Below are 19105 nucleotides of genomic sequence, written 5' to 3'. Positions count from 1 at the left end.
AGATAGGGATGGCCAGCATTCCATTTAAACTCAAAAGGAAGGTTCGAAGATGCAAAACTAGGCAACATCCTTCTAAGCAACAGACCAGTGTAGCATATGTCCTGGAAGCAGTTAGTACTCCTGTGAAAATGAGTACTCTATATGATTATAAATGGTGCCACTTCAGTTCAGTTCAATAGCTCAGTCGTGTCTGACTCTTTGCGACCCCACGGACTGCAGCATGCCAGGCCTCCCTGTCCATCACCAACTCGTGGAGTTTACTCAAACTCATCTTCATTGAGTCAGTGCTGTGCCATCCAACCATCTCATCCTCTGTCGTCCCCATCTCCTCCTGCCCTCAATCTTTCCCAGCATCAGGGTCTTTTCAAATGAGTCAGCTCTTCGTATCAGGTAGCAAAAGTATTGGAGTTTCAGCTTCAACATCAGTCCTTCCAATGAACACTCAGGACCAATCTCCTTTAGGATGGACTGGTTAGATCTCCTTGCTGTCCAGGGACTCTCAAGAGTCTTCTCCAACACCACAGTTCAAAAGCATCAATTCTTCAGCACTCAGCTTTCTTTACAGTCCAACTCTCACATCCATACATGACTACTGGAAAAACCACAGCCTTGACTAGACGGACCTTTGTTGGCAAAGAAATGTCTCTGCTTTTTAATATGCTGTCTAGGTTGGCCATAACTTTCCTTCCAAGCAGTAAGCGTCTTTTAATTTCATGACTGCAGTCACCGTCTGCAGTGATTTTGGAGCCCAGAAAAATAAAGTCAGCCACTGTTTCCACATCTATCTGCCATGAAGTGATGGGACCAGGTGCCACAATCTTAGGTTTCTGAATGCTGAGTTTTAAGCCAACTCTTACTCTCCTCTTTCACGTTCATCAAGAGGCTCTTTAGTTCCTCCTCACTTTCTGCCGTAAGGGTGGTGTCATCTGCATATCTGAGGTTATTGATATTTCTCCCGGCAATCTTGATTCCAGCTTGTGCTTCCTCCAGCCCAGCGTTTCTCATGATGTACTCTGCAAGTAAGTTAAATAAGCAGGGTGACAATACACAGTCTTGACATACTCCTTTCCCTATTTGGAACCACTCCATTGTTCCATGTCCAGTTCTAACTGTTGCTACCTGACCTGCCACAGATTTCTCAAGAGGCAGGTCAGGTGGTCTGGTATTCCCATCTCTTTCAGAATTTTCCACAGTTTGTTGTGATCCACACAGTCAAAGGCTTTGGCATAGTCAATAAAGCAGAAATAGATGTTTTTCTGGAACTCTTTTGCTTTTGCGATGACCCAGCAGATGTTGGCAATTTGATCTCTGGTTCCTGTCTTTTCTAAAACCAGCTTGAACATCTGGAAGTTCATGGTTCATGTATTGCTGAAGCTTGGCTTGGAGAATTTTGAGCATTACTTTATTAGTGTGTGAGAGTTCGGTAGTTTGAGCATTCTTTGGCATTGCCTTTCTTTGGTATTGGAATGAAAACTGGCCTTTTCCAGTCCTGTGGCCACTGCTGAGTTTTCCGAATTTTGTGCCACTTAACTTCCAACTAATGTGCCTTTGTTCTGAATCCACACTTATGAAGGGACCTTATAATCTGGATTCCTCCATGAAGATGCCCATAGGGTGAGACCGAACTGGTTAGATGAATGAATACATTCCAGGCTGCCTGACTGTTCAAGGCATCGTCAAAAACAATTTTTTATTCTGGTTTATATACCTATTTCCTGGGAGTAAGTGAGTGAGTCTGCCTCTCAAAAGATGATCCATTCTCAGGGAATTGACGAAACCAATCAAAGACTAGATAGAGCCAGAGCTTCCAGGGTCACCCAGTGCACATGCCCTTTTGAAGCCTGCTCATGTGGCACCCTCTCTACCTCATAATGAGGATCTGCCTTACTTTACATCAGAAACCCACACAACAGTCTACACCAGAGCACATCAACTGCTTACCTTTCTTCTCGGCGCCCTTTCATGTTTGGAGGTTTTTTCTGTTGTGGCTAAAAGACAACACAACAGTTGCAGAGAATTTTATTAGTACGGAGTCGTTCCACATTGTTCATGATCCCACAATTCTCACATAATTTAAAGTATTTAGTAATACAAAAATGAGACAATAATCCATTTTCTGTAAGTTCAGAGACTAAATCATTTTAATGCAAATGAAAAGTCAGAAATAGGTAAGAAAATTTAAGAGTTACTTGAAAATATTCTGTGACTGACAATACATGTGCTTAGTTGCTCAGTCGTGTCCAACTCTGCGACCCCATGGACTGCAGCCCTCCAGGCTCCTCTGTCCATGGAGATTCTCCAGGCAAGAACACTGGAGAGGGCTGCCATTCCCTTCTCCAGGGGATATTCCCAATCCAAGGACTGAACCCAGGTCTCCCACATTGTAGGTGGATTCTTTACAGACTGAGCCACCAGCATGATAAGATATAGTTAGCTCATCAACTAAAGATGTATTTTTAATAACTTTTAAGGTTGTCAAATAAACTCACTTCCCCAAGTTGAAATATCTAGTTAGAAATAAGTATTTTGCATCTTTAAAGACAACTGGTTTGAAATGTTCTAACATATATTTGCTCGTATCTGTTATTATTCTGTTCTTTACGCACATACACAAAATAACCTTCAGTTTTCTGTCTCTCTTGTTAATTAGAACTGCCAATGCTACAATAGCATCAACAATAACAAAAAATCAGTTATTCCTAATAAATCACATAACTGTACAAGATAAATGATTTACATATACTATCTTTTAAAATATTAACTTATGTCTCTCTAAATTAATGTTTTGCTATACTAAAATAATATGAAATAACTATATTCAGTACTTTCACACATCCAGACACTGAGCTAAATACTTCTCATTATCTTATTTAATCTTATTCTTCACAGTAACTATAAGCACTAAATATATTATCCTTATTTAGAGGTCATTTAGCCAAGAAAACTAAAGACAAGGCGTCAGGATGATGACAGCTCAGCACAAGCCCCGACACTCTCAACTACCATCTCCAGCCTCACTTCCTTTCACAAAGCCCTAGGCTACACTGGACTTTCAGTACCGGGCCCCTGAGTTTTTCTCTGAGCTTCCTGTTCTCTCTGCCTGGAATGTGTCTCCCTTTCATCTGCCTGGCTTCTGTCCTCTACTCCCTCTCCGCCTCATTCCTTGATCTGATAAATTCTTATTCACCCCTCAACAGTAATTCACTGACTCATTAAAAAATTGTTTGAGTGATACTGTTTGAGTATCAAACAAAAATTGTTTGAGTGATACAGCAACTCAAAAGGCAGCAATGAATAACAGACTCATAGTCCTTGCTCTTACTGAATACAGTCAGTAAATAAGGCAACTATCTAGCAAGAAATTTCAATAAACAGTGATAAATATTAATGTAAACATATAGCAGGGGACCCAACTTAGTCAGTTAATTGGGGAAAAAACCTTAAAGATGAGCAGGAGGTAGCCATGGGAACAGGCAAGTGAGAAAAAGTGTTCTAGAGTGAAAGAGAAGATGGAAAATCAAAGTAAACAAGTTCAAAATGGCTGAAATGTAAGAAAAGGGCATAAAGAGCACCCAGAAAAGTGGTATTTAATAGGTCAGAGACAAGGACTTTCCTGATGGTCCAGTCGCTAAGATTCTGCACTTCCAACGCAGGGGGCCTGTGTTCTAGCCCTCATCAGGGAACTAGATCTCCCATGCCTCAACTAAGACCCAGCGCAGCTAGATAAATAAATAAAAAAAAATTTTTAATAAAAGGTCAGAGACATATTTAATAGGCATCTCAACTAAAACACATCATTGACAGAGCTCTTGATTTCTTTCTTCAGTCTCCTCAGTTCCTGTAAACAGTATCACCATTCATCCAATTGCTCAAAAATCTAACATGCTTCCTTGAGACTTCTGCTCAAGGCCCCATATCAAATCCATTAGGGAGTCTTGTTAGCACTACCTTCAAAATATATCCCAAATCCAACCACACCAGCATCTCCACTGTTAGGTCAATCCAAGTCACTACCATCTCATTTGGAGCACTACAACAGCTTTCAAACTGGTCTCCTGGTTCCCACTCTTACACCAAGCTTGCCAAACAGCAGTCAGTGATCTTTCAAAAGTATAAATCACATTATATCACTTCCTGTTCAAAACCTACCAATGTGATCCCAAACTTATAATAAAATCCAAGCCAAATGCCTACAAGCCTTTACCAGATCAGGTCATTATGTATCTTTCTGACATCTTTTACTTCTCCTTTTTACTCACTTTAGCTCCAGCCACATTGGTCTTCTTTCTGTTTCTTGGTCACACCCATAACCCCATTCTACCTTTGAGCTTCTGTACTTTAAGCTCCCTATACCAACAAGGGTCTTCCCACAGATACTCAAACACCACTTCCTTAGGGAGTTCTTTCCTGACTATCTGATCTTGTCTTGCCCTACAGCCTCTATTCCCCCAATCTATTATTCTCAAGACCCTATTTTTTTTTCATAGCATCTGACATTGTTTACCTATTTATAATCTGATTTCCTACCAAGAATGTAAACTTCATGAGATGAAGGACCTGCTTTTATTATTATTCATTTCTTTATTTATCTTTGGCTGCACTGGGTCTTCCGTGTTGGGCAGGCTTTTCTCTAGCCGCAGCCAAAGAAGGCTTCTCATTGCGGTGGCTTCTCCTGTTGTGGAGCACAGGCTCCACGGTCTTCGGGCTTCAGTCTTTGCAGCACCTGGGCATAGTAATTGCGACTCCCGGAGTCTAGAGTACAGGCTCAGTAGTTGTGCACTGGTGCGCTGGTTTACTTGCTCTGCTGCATGTGCAAGCTTCCCTGATAAGGGATCAAACCCTTTTGTCCTGCATTGGTAGGTGGATTCTTGACCAATGGACCACCAGGGAAGTCTGAAGGGCCCTGCTATATTCCAGTATCTAGAACGCTACCTAGCACACAGTAGGAGTTAAGTATTTGCAGAATGAATAGATGAACGACTGATTAAAAAGTGTTAAGACTATTATGTGCTATGATGATGCATTAAGGAATTTACCGTTTATCTCACAGCAATGAAAAATCTTTTGTATATTTTGAACATGGGAGTGGCAAGTTAAGATTCGCTTTTTGCACACTTCACTCTGGCTGATGTGAAAATCCAATGTAGGAGAGCAAAAGTAGAAATAGAGACCAGCAAAGAAACTATGGTAAACGGGAGATATGGTGGCCTAAACTGGACAGTATCAATATTAGAAATATTACAGAAAATAGCACGGATAAGACAAGACGAATGACTGGCAACGCTCCCTCGACAGAGCTTTTTTGACTCTTGAGGGTTCCTGCTCGGTGTTCCCACCCCCTTACTGTATTCACGATTCTATTAACAACACCTAACACTGCACATGGAGAAGGAAATGGCAACCCACTCCAGTGTTCTTGCCTGAAGAATCCCAGGGATGGCGAAGCCTGGTGGGCTGCCGTCTATGGGGTCGCACAGAGTCAGACACGACTGAAGCGACTTAGCAGCAGCAGCAGCAACACTGCGCAGTACTCCCACCTAGTCTACCCACAACTAGACTTTTCCACGATATTCCTCCAAGGCAAGAACGGTATCGGACAGCCCTAAAATCTCTCTTGAATCAAGGTCACCTCAGTACGCCTACTGAATGAAGGTCAACCCCCTTTGGTGACATAGCTAGCCCTGGAATTCAGAGCTGTACCATGTTCCAGGCCATTTGTGGGCTTCTCTTAAATTTCGGGAAAATCGGTGGTTCAGCATCACCTAACAAATATTACGAGAACCAGCAACCAGAGAGAGAATTTTGCGCTGGCCCTGGGAGAGACTACCAGAAGGCGCAGGTCACTGAGAAGGTGGGGAAGCAAGACCGCGGTGCCCCGAGGACTAGAAAGAGAAACTAACTGCCAGGAACTAGGCGACAGTCCGCGCAGGGGGCACACCTAGGTCCGCGGGTTCCTACTTCTAGACGGACCAGTGACCGGCTACGGAGGACGTACTGGAATCCCCAGGGTGGCTCTGGCTCCGCCACCGCAGCCGCCATCATGCGCCCGTATTCCGCTCGCTTACAGCCCCCAAAGCCCGGAGGCGACGCGGCAGACACTCACGCGGGCTTAGTCTCGGAGCGCCAGTGACAGGAGACACAGCGGTGGAAAAGGCACGAAGGGTCCTGGCTCGCGTCTGCAGCGCCAACCACGCAGGGAGCGAGGGGGCCGCCATGTCGGCCAAGACGGCAAGCGGGAGGGGACGAGTGCGGCTCCGGGTCAAGGGGCGGGCTTAAGGCCCTACTGCGCAGGCTGGCGAGCCTGGCCCCACCCCTGGGAGGGAGAAACAGGAAGCACGTGGGCCTCGGAAAGCAGCTGCTACTACTGCTTGCCAAGTCGCTTCAGTCGTGTCCGACTCTGTGCGACCCCAGAGACGGCAGCCCACCAGGCTTCCCCGTCCCTGGGATTCTCCAGGCAAGAACACTGGAGTGGGTTGCCATTTCCTTCTCCAGTGCAGGAAAGTGAAAATTCAAAGTGAAGTCGCTCAGTCGTGTCCGACACTAGCGACCCCATGGACTGCAGCCCACCAGGCTCCTCCGTCCATGGGATTTTCCAGGCAAAAGTACTGGAGTGGGGTGCCAGCAGAGCCACAGTCAATTAACTGTGCAAGAAAATACTCTCCACGTAGAAAAAGGAATGGAAAGAAAACAAAAAGATTTTGTAAAAAATCGAAGCTGTCAGTCCAGAGACAGGTGCAAAGAAGAAATGTGGCTTTATTGGAGGGCAGGTGAGAGCGGGATCTCAAATGGTCGGGGAGTCTGGCAGCCTACCCTAAGGCCTTGCTTCTTTGCAGTTGCTGCTTTCCTGCACTTTCTTGAATTAAAGGAAGTCTTCAGCTAGTGCAAGTGATGTGCTTTAAGTAGAGAGGCAGTGTCCAATAATAAGTAAAAGGATGGCCTCTTGAGCCAGACTAGTTGAGTTCAGTTCAGTCTCTTCCTCGTGTCCAATTCTTTGCGAACCCATGGGCTGCATGCCAGGCTTCCCTGTTCATCACCAGCTCCCGGAGTTTACTCAAACTCATGTCTATTGAGTTGGTGATGCCATCCAACCATCTCATCCACTGTCCTCCCCTTCTCCTCCTGTCTTCAATCTTTCCCACCATCAGGGTCTTTTCAAATGAGTCAGTTCTTTGCATCAGGTGGCCAAAGTATTGCAGTGTCAGTCCTTCCAATGCATATTCAGGACTGATTTCCTTTAGGATGGACTGGTTGGATCACCTTGCTGTCCAAGGGATTCTCAAGAGTCTTCTCCAACACCACAGTTCAAAAGCATCAGTTCTTCAGTGCTCACCTTTCTTTATAGTCCAGCTCTTACATCCACACATGACTACTGGAAAAACCATAGCTTTGACTAGACGGACCTTTGTTGGCAAAGAAATGTCTCTGCTTTTTAATATGCTGTCTATGTTGGTCATAACTTTTCTTCCAAGGAACAAGGCTCTTTTAATTTCATGGTTGCAGTCACCATCTGCAGTGATTTTGGAGCCCAGAAAAATAAAGTCTCTCCCTGTTTCCCCGTCTATTTGCCATGAAGTGATGGGACCAGATGCCAGGATCTTAGTTTTCTGAATGTTGAGTTTTAACCCAACTTTTTCACTCTCCTCTTACACTATCATCAAGAGGCTCTTAAGTTCTTCTTCACTTTCTGTCATAAGGGTGGTATCACCTGCATACCTGAGGTTATTGATATTTCTCCCAGCAGTCTTGATTCCAGCTTGTGCTTCATCCAGTCCAGCATTTTTCATGATGTACTCTGCATATAAGTTAAATAAGCAGGGTGAAAATATACAACCTTGACGTGCTCCTTTCCAGACTTGGAACCAGTCTGTTGTTCCATGTCCTGTTCTAACTGTTGCTTCTTGACCTGCATACAGATTTCTCAGGAAGTAGGTCAAGGGGTCTGGTATTCCTATCTCTTCCAGAATTTTTCCACAGTTTATTGTGATCCACACAGTCAAAGGCTTTGGCATAGTCAATAAAGCAGAAATAGATGCTTTTCTGGAACTCTCTTGCTTTTTCGATGATCCAACAGATGTTGGCAATTTGATCTCTGGTTCCTCTGCCTTTTCTAAAACCAGCTTGAACATCTGGAAGTTCACAGTTCACGTACTGTTGAAGCCTGGCTTGAAGAATTTTGAGCATTACTTTGCTAGCGTTTGAGATGAGTGGAATTGTTTGGCAGTTTGAGCATTCTTTGGCATTGCCTTTCTTTGGGATTGGAATGAAAACTGACCTCTTTCAGTCCTGTGGTCACCGCTGAGTTTTCCAAATTAGCTGGCATATTCAGTGCAGTGCTTTCACAGCATCATCTTTTAGGATTCGAAATAGCTCTACTGGAATTCCATCGCCTCCACTAGCTTAGTTCGTAGTGATGCTTCCTAAGGCCCACTTGATTTTGCATTCCAGGATGTCTGGCTCTAGTGTTCACACCATTGTGATTATCTGGGTCATGAAGATCTTTTCTGTATAGTTCTGTGTATTTCTTGTCACCTCTTAATATCTTCTGCTTGTTAGGTCCATACCATTTCTGTCCTTCATTGTGCTCATCTTTGCATGAAAAGTTCCCTTGGTATCTCCAATTTTCTTGAAGAGATCTGTAGTCTTTCCCATTCCATTGTTTTCCTCTATTTTTTGCATTGGTCACTGAGGAAGGCTTTCTTATCTCTCTTTGCTATTCCTTGGAACTCTGCATTCAAATGGGTATATCTTTCCTTTTCTCCTTTTCGTTTCACTTCTCTTTTTTTCATATCTATGTGTAAGGCCTCCTCAGACAACTGTTTTGCCTTTTTGCATTTGTTTTTCTTGGGGATGGTCTTGATCACTGCCTTCTGTACAATGTCACAGAACTCCATCCATAGTTCTTCAGGCACTCTATCAGATCTAATCCCTTGAATCTATTTGTCACTTCCACTGTATAATCATAAGGGAATTGATTTAGGTCATACCCTGAATGGTCTCATGGTTTTCCCTACTTTCTTCAATATAAGTCTGAATTTGGCAATAAGGAGTTCATGATCTGAGTCACAGTCAGATCCCAGTCTTGTTTTTCCTGACTGTATAGGGCTTCTCCATCTTTGGCTGCAAAGAATATAATCAGTCTGATTTCAGTATTGACCATCTGGTGATGTCCGTGTGTAGTCTTCTCTTGTGTTGTTGGAAGAGGGTTGAGTTTAAAACTTGACCTCACCATCTTTAGAATGTGTGATCCTAATCCATCATATATCTGGGTATAATATTAGCATATTGATCCTCTGTGCCATTTAGGCTTTGAAAATTATAAAGTGGAAAAGTTAGTCCCTCATTCCTGTCCAACTCTTTGAGACCCCCATGGACTGTAGCCTGCCAGGCACCTCTGCCAATGGAATTCTCTAGGCAAGAATACTGGAGTGGGTGACCCTTCTCTTCTTCAGGGGATCTTCTGAACCCAGGGATTGAACCTGGGTCTCCTTCATTGAAGGCAGATTCTTTATGGTCTGAACCACTAAGAAAGCTCCTATAGGCTTTAACTATAATCAGTGATTCTGTTAGCTTGTTTGTATATCAGGTTAAAATTACAAAAAGGCAGAACTCATTAGGACCTAGAAAATGCTGGTACTCCTTAGAGGAACTCTCTTATTTTCTACCCTAGGATGGATTAACATACAACCCTTAATAAAAATTATCCTCTATTTTTTTCAATCAATATGTATAATACTTAAAGTAGATGATTATAATAAGAACAACTGGAAACAAACAGAACTGAGCCTTGTTAAGCATACCAGGTAGAGCAGGTGTGCAGGTGTCCTAGAGTATTCTACCTGTGAACATTCAGTGTGCTATGGGCATCAATAAGCATGCAGCATGATAATAACCAGTATTTGTAGTAATCACCTTCCTCAATCTTTTCTGCCCTCTTTATCATCCCATTATTGTTCCAAAGTGGAACAATAGATGTTAGATGTGTTTGTTTCCTAGGGCTGCTATAACAAAGAACCAGAAACTGGGTGACTTACAACAGGCATTTATTCTCTCACAGTTCTGAAACTAGAAGTCCAAAATCCAGGTGTTGACAAGAGATGGTTCCTTCTGGAGAGTCTGACAGAGAATCTGTTTATGCCTCTCTCTCTCTCTCCCCTAGTTTCTGATGGTTGCTGGCAATTTCTGGCATTCCTTGGTTTGTAGACACAGGACTCTAATCTCTGTCTCCATCTGCACATGGAATTCTCCCGTCCTCCATTTTTAAGATTTAAAGCATGGCCTTTAAGTCAGATGGATGTGGGATTTGAATCCAGGTTCTGTTTCTTTGTGATCTTGGGCAAGTCCATCTAAACTCTCTGAGCTTCAGTTTCAGAGAAAATGGGAACAGTATCATCTTCCTGAAAACAACTATGATTAGGTGAGTAATGTTTTCAAAGCCATAATATAAAAGGTGGCCATTCAAATTAAGCTTAGGGTCAATGCAGCAACCACTTTTTCTCTCAGTTTTGCATATTTCAGTAGAATAAAGTGCAAGGCCTATCTCATAGACATTTAGGGACAAATGAGAATGAATCTTTAGAGAATTAGTTCATATCCAGAGACTTCTCAATTTCTGAGCAACATGTTGAGAGATTCAGTTCCTCGTTCAAACTGCTTATGATTTCTTCCTTTTGTTTTAGTCTCTCCCTAAGACTAAAGTAGATCAATTCTTCTGAAGTTAGAAGAGCCAGAAAATTCTTATTGTTTTCTCTGATATCAAATACTATGAAATTTGTTCTATATTAAAAGTTAAAATGTCACTTGTAATGCTATAAATGGGCAATAATGCTGTTTCATGCAGTATAAAAAGTAAAGCATGTACTATCATGTACATAGAAGTTAGTAAGAATAACATAATTTTTCAGTTAGAAAAGATATTAGAAGTATATACACTCAATCATGATAAAAATCGTTTTTTAAGCCTTCATGACCAAATAATCCAACAAAATGTAGAAGTCAGGTCAGTTTCATGGGCTTGTGACTTACACGTAAAAGAGCCCTGTGCTTGGCTTAATATTTGTTGTCTCTGTCTTGAAACATTTTACAATTTTTTACACAATTTTTTACACTCTGTATTTTCAGTTTGCATTTGGTCCCACAAATTACGTAGCCAAGTCTACATATGTAGATCAATTTTAAATATTAAGAATTTTTTTTTACAATTGGTTTTTGCTATATTTGAAATCTGCATTAATCCAATGACTGTCAGGGAGCTGTTTTTAATTTAAAAAATAACATAAAAAGTGAGTGAACCAAATTTCCAGTTATAGGATAAATAAAGTACTAATGATGTAATGCACAACATGATGACTATAATTCACACTGCTGTATGGTAAAATTCAAAGTTGTGAAGAGAATAGATCCTAAGAGTTCTTGTCATGTGGAAAAAATTTTTCTTTCTTTTTTCTTATATCTGTATGAGATGGACATTAACTAAACTTATTGTGATAATCATTTCATAATGTATTAAGTCAAATTATGATGATGTACACTTAAACTTATCCTGTGTTGCATGCCAACTATATCTCAGTAAAGCTGGAAAAATGAACTCAAAAATAAATACATGCTTATGAAAAAAAGTGAGCAAAGTATGTTGATTTACAAGCATGTTAAAGAAACAATATGTAAATATATCCAGGTATGTGGATGGACTTTGGAACCCAAATATCCATCCAGACATTACACATTAAATATATCATGGTGTATACATACAACAGAGAGGACTACTTAGACACATCTTAATCCTAGTTGAACATTATAATTACTTTAGAAGATTAAAAAAACAAAAAACCCTCAGTTCCCTCTCTCTGAGATAGTGATCAGTTGATCTAGGTGTGTTTGTAGCCTTGGTCTTTTTTTTTTTTTTGCTTTTAAGTTTCCCAAGTGAATCTAATATGTATGCAGGCTTGGGAACAGAACCATTGATATCAGCCCAGAAAAGAGGAAAATGAATATAAATGTATTAACATGGAAAGTTGTCCACAATATTCAGTGAAGTTTTTTTTTTTTAATGCAGGTTATAAGGCATTTGTAGATCATATGATTACACTTGTGTAAAATATGTTTAATACACAATACACGTTCTGGAATGGCAAACAGTAAACTGGAACAGGGGTCAGTGTAGGACTCATGAAGAAGTAACTTTGTATTCTTCTGTACTTAAATCTTTACATAAAAATGCTGATTAAAAAAAGCATGAGAATACAGTATTTTTAAAATCAGTAAAAGCTTCACATCTTTATTTTCATTAAGAAAAACATGGTGAGTCTTTGATTTATATCTTTTTGCTCTTTATCACATGCATACTTACAATTTGTACTGGACACATCAAAACTTTGGTAAGCTTACCCTTCAATAAAATAGAGAAGTGTTGTTACAAGCATTGTCTCCTTTGAATTAGCTGAAGTCATTCCCCTTTCACAGATAAGAAAACAGTTAAACCTCTAGATTCTACTTTTTAAAAGAACTGAGACTCAAACCCACATCTGATTCCAAGTTGCATACTCTTTTTTACTCTTATCATACCACCTCCTTGATAGCTTGCCCTACACAGCATTGATGCAGACAGGGGTCACTCTATACAAGGAAACAGAAATTGACTGAGTAGTATAACCTTCCAGGCATATTCCAAGTAGGAATAATTATTGCTTAACAACATGAAGAGATGCCTCTCATGCCTACTTGTACCTACTTATGGAAGACAGAAGGCTAAAATGTTTTCCTTGAACTTTTGGTTTCCTGGAATGAAGGAATGTCATATTTAAGAAGTTTGGAAATAAATGTTCTAATTGTGATATATTGCATGCAGTCATCAGCAAATGATGTATGCTTTACCATCAACTGTTCCTAATTTGACCTCTTCGCCCCTTCTCTTCTGCCACTTTGCTTGAGGCTACTCTTTTCTCTCATGTGTGTATGTGACTGTGTGTGTGAGCATGCGTGCATGCTCAGTCACGTCAGCTCTTTGCGACCCCATGGACTGTAGCTGACCAGGCTCCTCTGTCCATGGGATTTCCCAGGCAAGAATACTGGAGTGGGTTGCCATTTCCTTCTCCAGGGGATCTTCCTGATCCAGGGATTGAACCTACGTCTCCTGCATTGGGAGGATTCTTTACCACTGAGCCACTTGGGAAGCCCCAAGTCTTTTTTTCCCACCTGAGTTATTATAAGTTTCCTAGCTGACCCCTGGGCTCTGCTGCTACTCTTTCCTCCCTACAGTCTAGTCTCCACCCAGCAACTGAGTGAGGGTTTTAGTGTTTAAGTCAGATCAAGGCATGTCTGTCCCCATATCACTCAGAATAAAATCCAGAGTCCTTACAAGTGTGATCTGCTTCTCCTGTTTGCTGACTCCTTCCCTGACTGTCTCCTATCAGTCTTCTCCCTGCTCACTCTGCCTCTGTTACTATGTCTCAAACACACCAACTCCATTCCCAAGTCAGGCCCTAGGCATCTGCAGATTCCTAGGTCTAGAACACTCTTTCCCAGATACCTGCATTAATGATCTCTCTCCATTCACATTTCTGGTAAATTGCCCCTTCTCTCTGAGGCCTTCCTTAATCACCTCATATAAAATAGTATCTCCTTTTCCTTTATACCACCCCTGACATTTATTTAAATATGCATTTAAAATGTATGCAGGTATTTATTTATTGTCCATTTTCCACCATTAAGAGGGAAACTCCCTGAGAGTAGGGACCTTGTTCTTTTTACCGCTGGACTGGCAAGGCATAGAACAGGGCCTTTCAAGTAACAGGCATTTAACAATCATGTGTAAATGAACCAAGCTTCCCTTTACACTTTTAAGCATTCTTTTTGCTTCTGTCCTCTAGAAGCATACAGGAAAAATTATTTTTCCTTCCCTAGAGTGCTGTTTTAATTCACCCCAGCTTTTAAGGTAGTTTTTATATATGAATATGCTTTCCTTACTGCAAATGCTGCTGCTGCTGCTGCTGCTGCTAAGTTACTTCAGTTGTGTCCGACTCTGTGCGACCCTATAGATGGCAGCCCACCAGGCTCCCCCGTCCCTGGGATTCTCCAGGCAAGAACACTGGAGTAGGTTGCCATTTCCTTCTCCAATGCATGAAAGTGAAAAGTGAAAGTGAAGTCACTCAGTCGTGTCTGACCCTCAGTGACCCCATGGACTACAGCCTTCCAGGCTCCTCCGTCCATGGGATTTTCCACTGCAAATGCTAAATAGATGTTAATCATTATCATAATGGATTGTGATATGGGTAAAAATTATAGGTAAAGCTAACACTCGAACAGTCCCCGAGGGATCCCACCAAGGTCCTCTCTGCAGAGAGCAGGCAGCTTGGGATGAGGTGAGAGCCTGGGTAGAGAGGAAGAGAACCAGGCTCAGTTTTTTTTGTGTCCTGAAATGAAACTGGTTTTGTATTAATAAATACAACTAAAACTGTTCTGTAGTCTTATGCACCCCCTTGCCCTCCCCAACTCCCACCCATAGCAGTCAAAACCCATTTTACACCTTTAAATGCTAGACTTACTCTTATCAAACACAATTTGTTTTCAAGTTGAACTTTAAGGGTGACTCTATTATCCTTTCCTCCCACTTTTATTGTTGAATAATAAACAAAAGATTAAGCTAAAAATTTCCATTTTCCCTGAAATACAGGTAGGCTTTTTTTCTGTCCATAATCACACTAGGAGGTTTTGACCCAGGAGATGGTTTTCATTCAATGTGGGGTGGAACGAGGGGAGAAAAAAATCCCATGAGAGGATAAACTTATTAGAAGAACATATTTTTGTTTTCTTTTTATCTTACAGGTCAGTCTCATCCCACACGGCCAGTTCAGAGGATGCTAATATAAACCTTGCCCACCTCTCTCAGCCCCTCTTTCTTACTCAGACAGTTTCCAAGCAGCTCCCTGACGGAGATACAATCTTCCGTTTCCAGGATGAATCGTGCCACAGCTGTCCCTCCTGGCAGATGACCCTTCATCGTCTCTCTCTTGACACTGTCCAGGACAACTCCTCGGATGTCTTTAGGGTTTCCTGGCACACCAAAGATGATACACAGGCCAAGACAGTCCTCTCCTATCAGGTTACAGAATTCTTCCAGCTTGTCAAACCTACTTTTCTTGCTGAAAGACTGCTCTGCCTTGGAATCTTGGTTGGAGGGGTCAGATTCCACAGGAGGAAGAGAAGCCATCTGCAGTGTCTGCACAGCCAGCTGAAGCTGTATTTGCTTATCGGATCCCCAGAAGGTCCAAACCCAATCTGCCCCAAACAGGAAGGCTTGGTGCTTGGTCATCTTGGTGGTGGTGAGCCACTTGTCAGCTCCTTTCTCTTGGCAGAAAGTGACAAAGTGGATTAAGAAGATCTCATTGAGAGTGTTTGGATCTGGGCACAGATTGCTCAGTGTGTCTTCAAATCCAAGATAGGCCTTCAGTTTCTGAGCTGCGTGGATGATTGCTCCACTGACCACCTCGCAGACGCTGAGAACCTCTTTGTCCTTTGGAGCCAGCTGTTGTGATGGTTTCTGCCCCATTTCCCTGCACACGCTGAACACTACTTCTAGATATTGAGCACGTGAACTGTTTTTTTTCCAGAGTAAAAATTCTGCAGTGAAGTCACATCTGTGAATGTGGTCCCAGTTTTCGAACTCTATAAGTAAGCATATATACACACAGCTAAACAAACATGTTAGGTCTTCCTGTTTGCCAACTGGGTGTGTTGTACTCATATCGAGTCCTGCTGGTTTATTAAGTCAGAGATACTTACACAAAAAATCATCTGTCTTCTAGTTATATTCACCTAACTTCAAATATTCGGTAACCTCTTCTGAGACAAGTTTCCTTTTTTCAAGTTTTAGTTTTATTAAAAAATACTATTTAATTCTTTAAAGAAAGAAACATATGTATATAACTAACTTCTTTCTACAACTAACTTCTTCAAACTTGTAGGCAAGTTATTTCGGTTTGCTTTTCCGATACCCCTTTGCCATGATTCCTCATCCCCCAAGCTCAGCTGCCTGTGTTTCCTTTCATGAGAAAGTTTCTGAAGTAAAGGCCTTAAATTTTCATCTGTTGATACAGGCTATGCATGCTCAGTGGCTTCAGTAGTGTCTGACTCTTTTCAACCCTATGGACTGTAGCCTTCCAGGCTCCTCTGTCCATCGATTCTCCAGGCAACAGTACTGGAGTGAGTTGCTGTGCCCTCCTCCAGGGGATCTACCTGACTCAGGGATTGAACCCATGTCTCGTACCTCTCCTGCTTTGCAAGTAGTTCTTTACTGCTGAGCCACTGGGGAAGCCCTGATACAGGTTATAGACCCCCCTCAAACAAATTTCTGAGAGCTTGTGAGCTGTAAAGAGTTGGTGTTACTACTCTTTAGATCCAAAATAAAGGCGACTTGGTTATTCCCAGTAAAGGAAAACAAAGTAACCCACAATAAAAATATGAGGCAGTTATCAATTGACTTTATTTCTTTTCATATGGTAATACCAGCAGTGTAAATATCTTGTAAAAAGAATATATATCATCAAAAAAATTTAACCTTATCACATATCATCAGTGATGTTACACTGTCCTGAATAAGGAATATTTGGCATCTGTAACAGTCTCCTAGTATTTTTAACCAGGATTGAATAACAAATGGTTTTTCAAATGGTGGCATATGTTCACATTAAAATAAAACACAAATACACAAAGAGTCCAATACAGTTACCAAATAGTACATGAACCAATAGTACAGGAACCAAAAATATTATTAGCATTGAGTCGTTTTAATTATGAATAAATAGTAATTTAGTATCACAGGGTTCCTTGATAAGAAACTTGGAAACTGGCTAACTTGAAAGGTCATGCCACTGACATTCAAATATAGTTTATTAGGCAAGTCTTCAGACATATATTGAACTGCCCACCCTACGCTAATTTTTGAAAACCTGTCTTTACCACCACTGACTATCATAAGTAATGAGATAGTAGTGAACAAAAAATTGGATATTTTTCTGATACCTCTAGAAAATAATAAACACAATAACAGTTTTTATTGCAGCTTTCAATTTTCTTGATAAAGAATATTTGGGCCCTGTGCTACAGAAAAACATGAACTGCATTTTATCATCACACTATAGCCATTATGAAACTAATTTTGCAGTCTTTGAGTTACTGAAGTCTGAGACAAAATGTTCAGACAAGTAATCAGCTTTAAAAAAAAAATCCATTTGCTGATAGTCTGAGAAATGTGCAATTATTAACATTAGGCAGACTGTTAGTATTTTGATGCAATGATATGTTTAGCAAAGAGGAAGATAAGAGGCTTAATACTGTAAAGGGTTTTGTTTTGGTTTCTTCAGGAATAATTTCTACAAATTTGGGGGGAGTTTCTTGAATACACTCAGGTTAATAGCACTTAAAATGTCCCTCAGGTTCTTCCTTATGAGTTAAGAGGATCCAAGACTAAGGCTGAAATTTTTAAAAAGCTAGTCAATAATTTTGTGAGGTGTCATCAAAGAAGGGGTATTTCACATATGTTAATTTAGTCTGAATGATCAACATCATTAGAGTTCAGTTGGAGGACAGAAATATCCTTTGGACCTCTCCAAGAAACAGCTGGTATACAAAAATTTTGATCACTGTATTTTTTTAACGTGATCCTTTTACCATCTTCCTTATGTTACAAAATAAAAGTTCTATTTTCTATGTACTAAGTATATACATATATTTAGAAAAATATATAAAAATAGGACAAAAAGAGGCAAGTGGAGGTGTGGCTGGCATATAGTGGGCACACTGAACGCCTAAGAAATTCCACCATTTGATTTCGAAAGCATGTAACATCCTGCTTCCAGGGCCGCAGTGCTATCACATTGACGTGACAAAAAATCATTCACATACTAGTCACTGCTTCCCAAATCCCCCATGCTGTGAATGTGGATGGAAAGACTATGGTAAAATACTCATATTAAATGCAACACTTTAAATATAATATATCACAGATTTTTTTTTTTTTTACATTAAATAGAGGAGAAACAATTATACTCTCATTCACCAGTGTCTCAATTGTCATGGCAACTTTAGAATCAGCACCTAATCCCTGCTTTCCACCTCCACTTCCACATGAGAAGTGGGAACGATAAACAACACACAGCCTGTGGCTTGCTGTAGATACTGTGAGTGTCCGAGGAATAGAGTGGAACAAAGATGAAGGGCTCCCTGCTCTCATCCAGGTGCTATGGTCAGACGTTCGAGTCTTCATCGGTGATGCTGGCACTGGGGGAACGGGCAGCAAAATCTTTAAACATGTCATCTTCCTTTAACATGTGCTGGAAGACAAGGAGGTGGGGGTCATACACACCAGGCACCTTGAGCTTTCCACTACACAGGCAGTCCCCTTTCGGGTGATTGTCAAGCTTATTTTTAGAATATTTGAAATTCGTTTTACAACTTACAGTTAGGTTGTTGATGCCCTCAGAGAATGCACCTATCTGTCTCACTGTCCCTTCTGAGTCTTCCATCTGCAATGAACACACCACGACATGACAGACTCATTTGCACAATTTCAAAAACAATGCAGCAAAATGAATACAAGTCTAAGAAGAAACAGTGCAAGTGGCACGGAATGGGGTGGGAGCAACAGAATATTTCCAAAGCCATCTCCTCCTACGACCGCAACTGGACATTAAAAACGAGAAGAAAAACACTTTGCTGGCACATTGAGCCCAAAGCTCTGATGTTGACAATGGCACCAAAGAATATTCATTTGAAAGCAATACTCAGATCCATGACCTGATACTGAAAAGGCTAAGGAGTAAGAGGTGCCCATTCCTGACTTGTTTTGGTACGTAGATTTCCTTAATACTGAGATAGGCATAACATAGGTAAATAGTACAAGCTTTGAAGCCAGCCTGGCAGGCTGGAATCCCAGCAGTTCTACCAGCTCTTCTGTCTTAAGTTACTTAACCATTTTGTGCTTCAGTGTCCTTATCTCTAAAATGGGAATAACAATGCTCCCTACGTTTTAGGATACCCTGAATATTAATACATGTAATGTGCTTAGGATAGTACCTGGGATGTAGCAAACAATCTGTAAGTGCTTGTTATT

General features: G+C 41.1%; 3 protein-coding genes across 13 annotated transcripts in view; all 3 read right to left on the bottom strand.

Moving 5' to 3' along the window:
- MRPS35 (mitochondrial ribosomal protein S35) overlaps positions 1–6289 on the bottom strand; it is a 44963-nt gene extending 38674 nt beyond the window's left edge. Inside the window, exons 1-2 of one of the 2 annotated variants that reach the window (XM_006079538.4) lie at positions 6104–6289; positions 1942–1988 (exon numbers count right to left, since the gene is read on the bottom strand). In XM_006079538.4, the coding sequence (XP_006079600.1) occupies positions 1942–1988; positions 6104–6215 (159 nt within the window). In that variant the 5' untranslated portion in view covers positions 6216–6289. The remainder of the gene's footprint in view (positions 1–1941; positions 1989–6103) is intronic. The other variant, XM_006079540.4, reaches the window with a different exon arrangement.
- A 7809-nt stretch (positions 6290–14098) lies between these two features.
- On the bottom strand, positions 14099–16315 carry REP15 (RAB15 effector protein). The gene has a single exon (XM_006079541.4). It carries the CDS (start codon positions 15737–15739, stop codon positions 14846–14848), a length of 894 nt encoding a protein of 297 aa, XP_006079603.1. The 5' UTR covers positions 15740–16315; the 3' UTR covers positions 14099–14845.
- A 138-nt stretch (positions 16316–16453) lies between these two features.
- PPFIBP1 (PPFIA binding protein 1) overlaps positions 16454–19105 on the bottom strand; it is a 205777-nt gene continuing 203125 nt past the window's right edge. For all 10 annotated transcript variants that reach the window (XM_025283426.3, XM_044941280.2, XM_025283425.3 and 7 more), the window contains 2 exons: positions 18453–18518; positions 16454–18326 (listed from right to left, as the gene is read on the bottom strand). In XM_025283426.3, coding sequence (XP_025139211.2) covers positions 18240–18326; positions 18453–18518 — 153 coding nt within the window. In that variant the 3' untranslated portion in view covers positions 16454–18239. The remainder of the gene's footprint in view (positions 18327–18452; positions 18519–19105) is intronic.

This window comes from Bubalus bubalis, chromosome 4 (genome assembly GCF_019923935.1).
Source record: "Bubalus bubalis isolate 160015118507 breed Murrah chromosome 4, NDDB_SH_1, whole genome shotgun sequence".
NCBI lineage: Eukaryota > Metazoa > Chordata > Mammalia > Artiodactyla > Bovidae > Bubalus > Bubalus bubalis.
This window is presented reverse-complemented; position numbering and strand designations above follow the sequence as displayed.

Excerpts from the sequence above, each read along its gene's own strand:
- REP15 (XM_006079541.4), bottom strand. The coding sequence starts at position 15,739 with ATGAGTACAACACACCCAGTTGGCAAACAGGAAGACCTAACATGTTTG.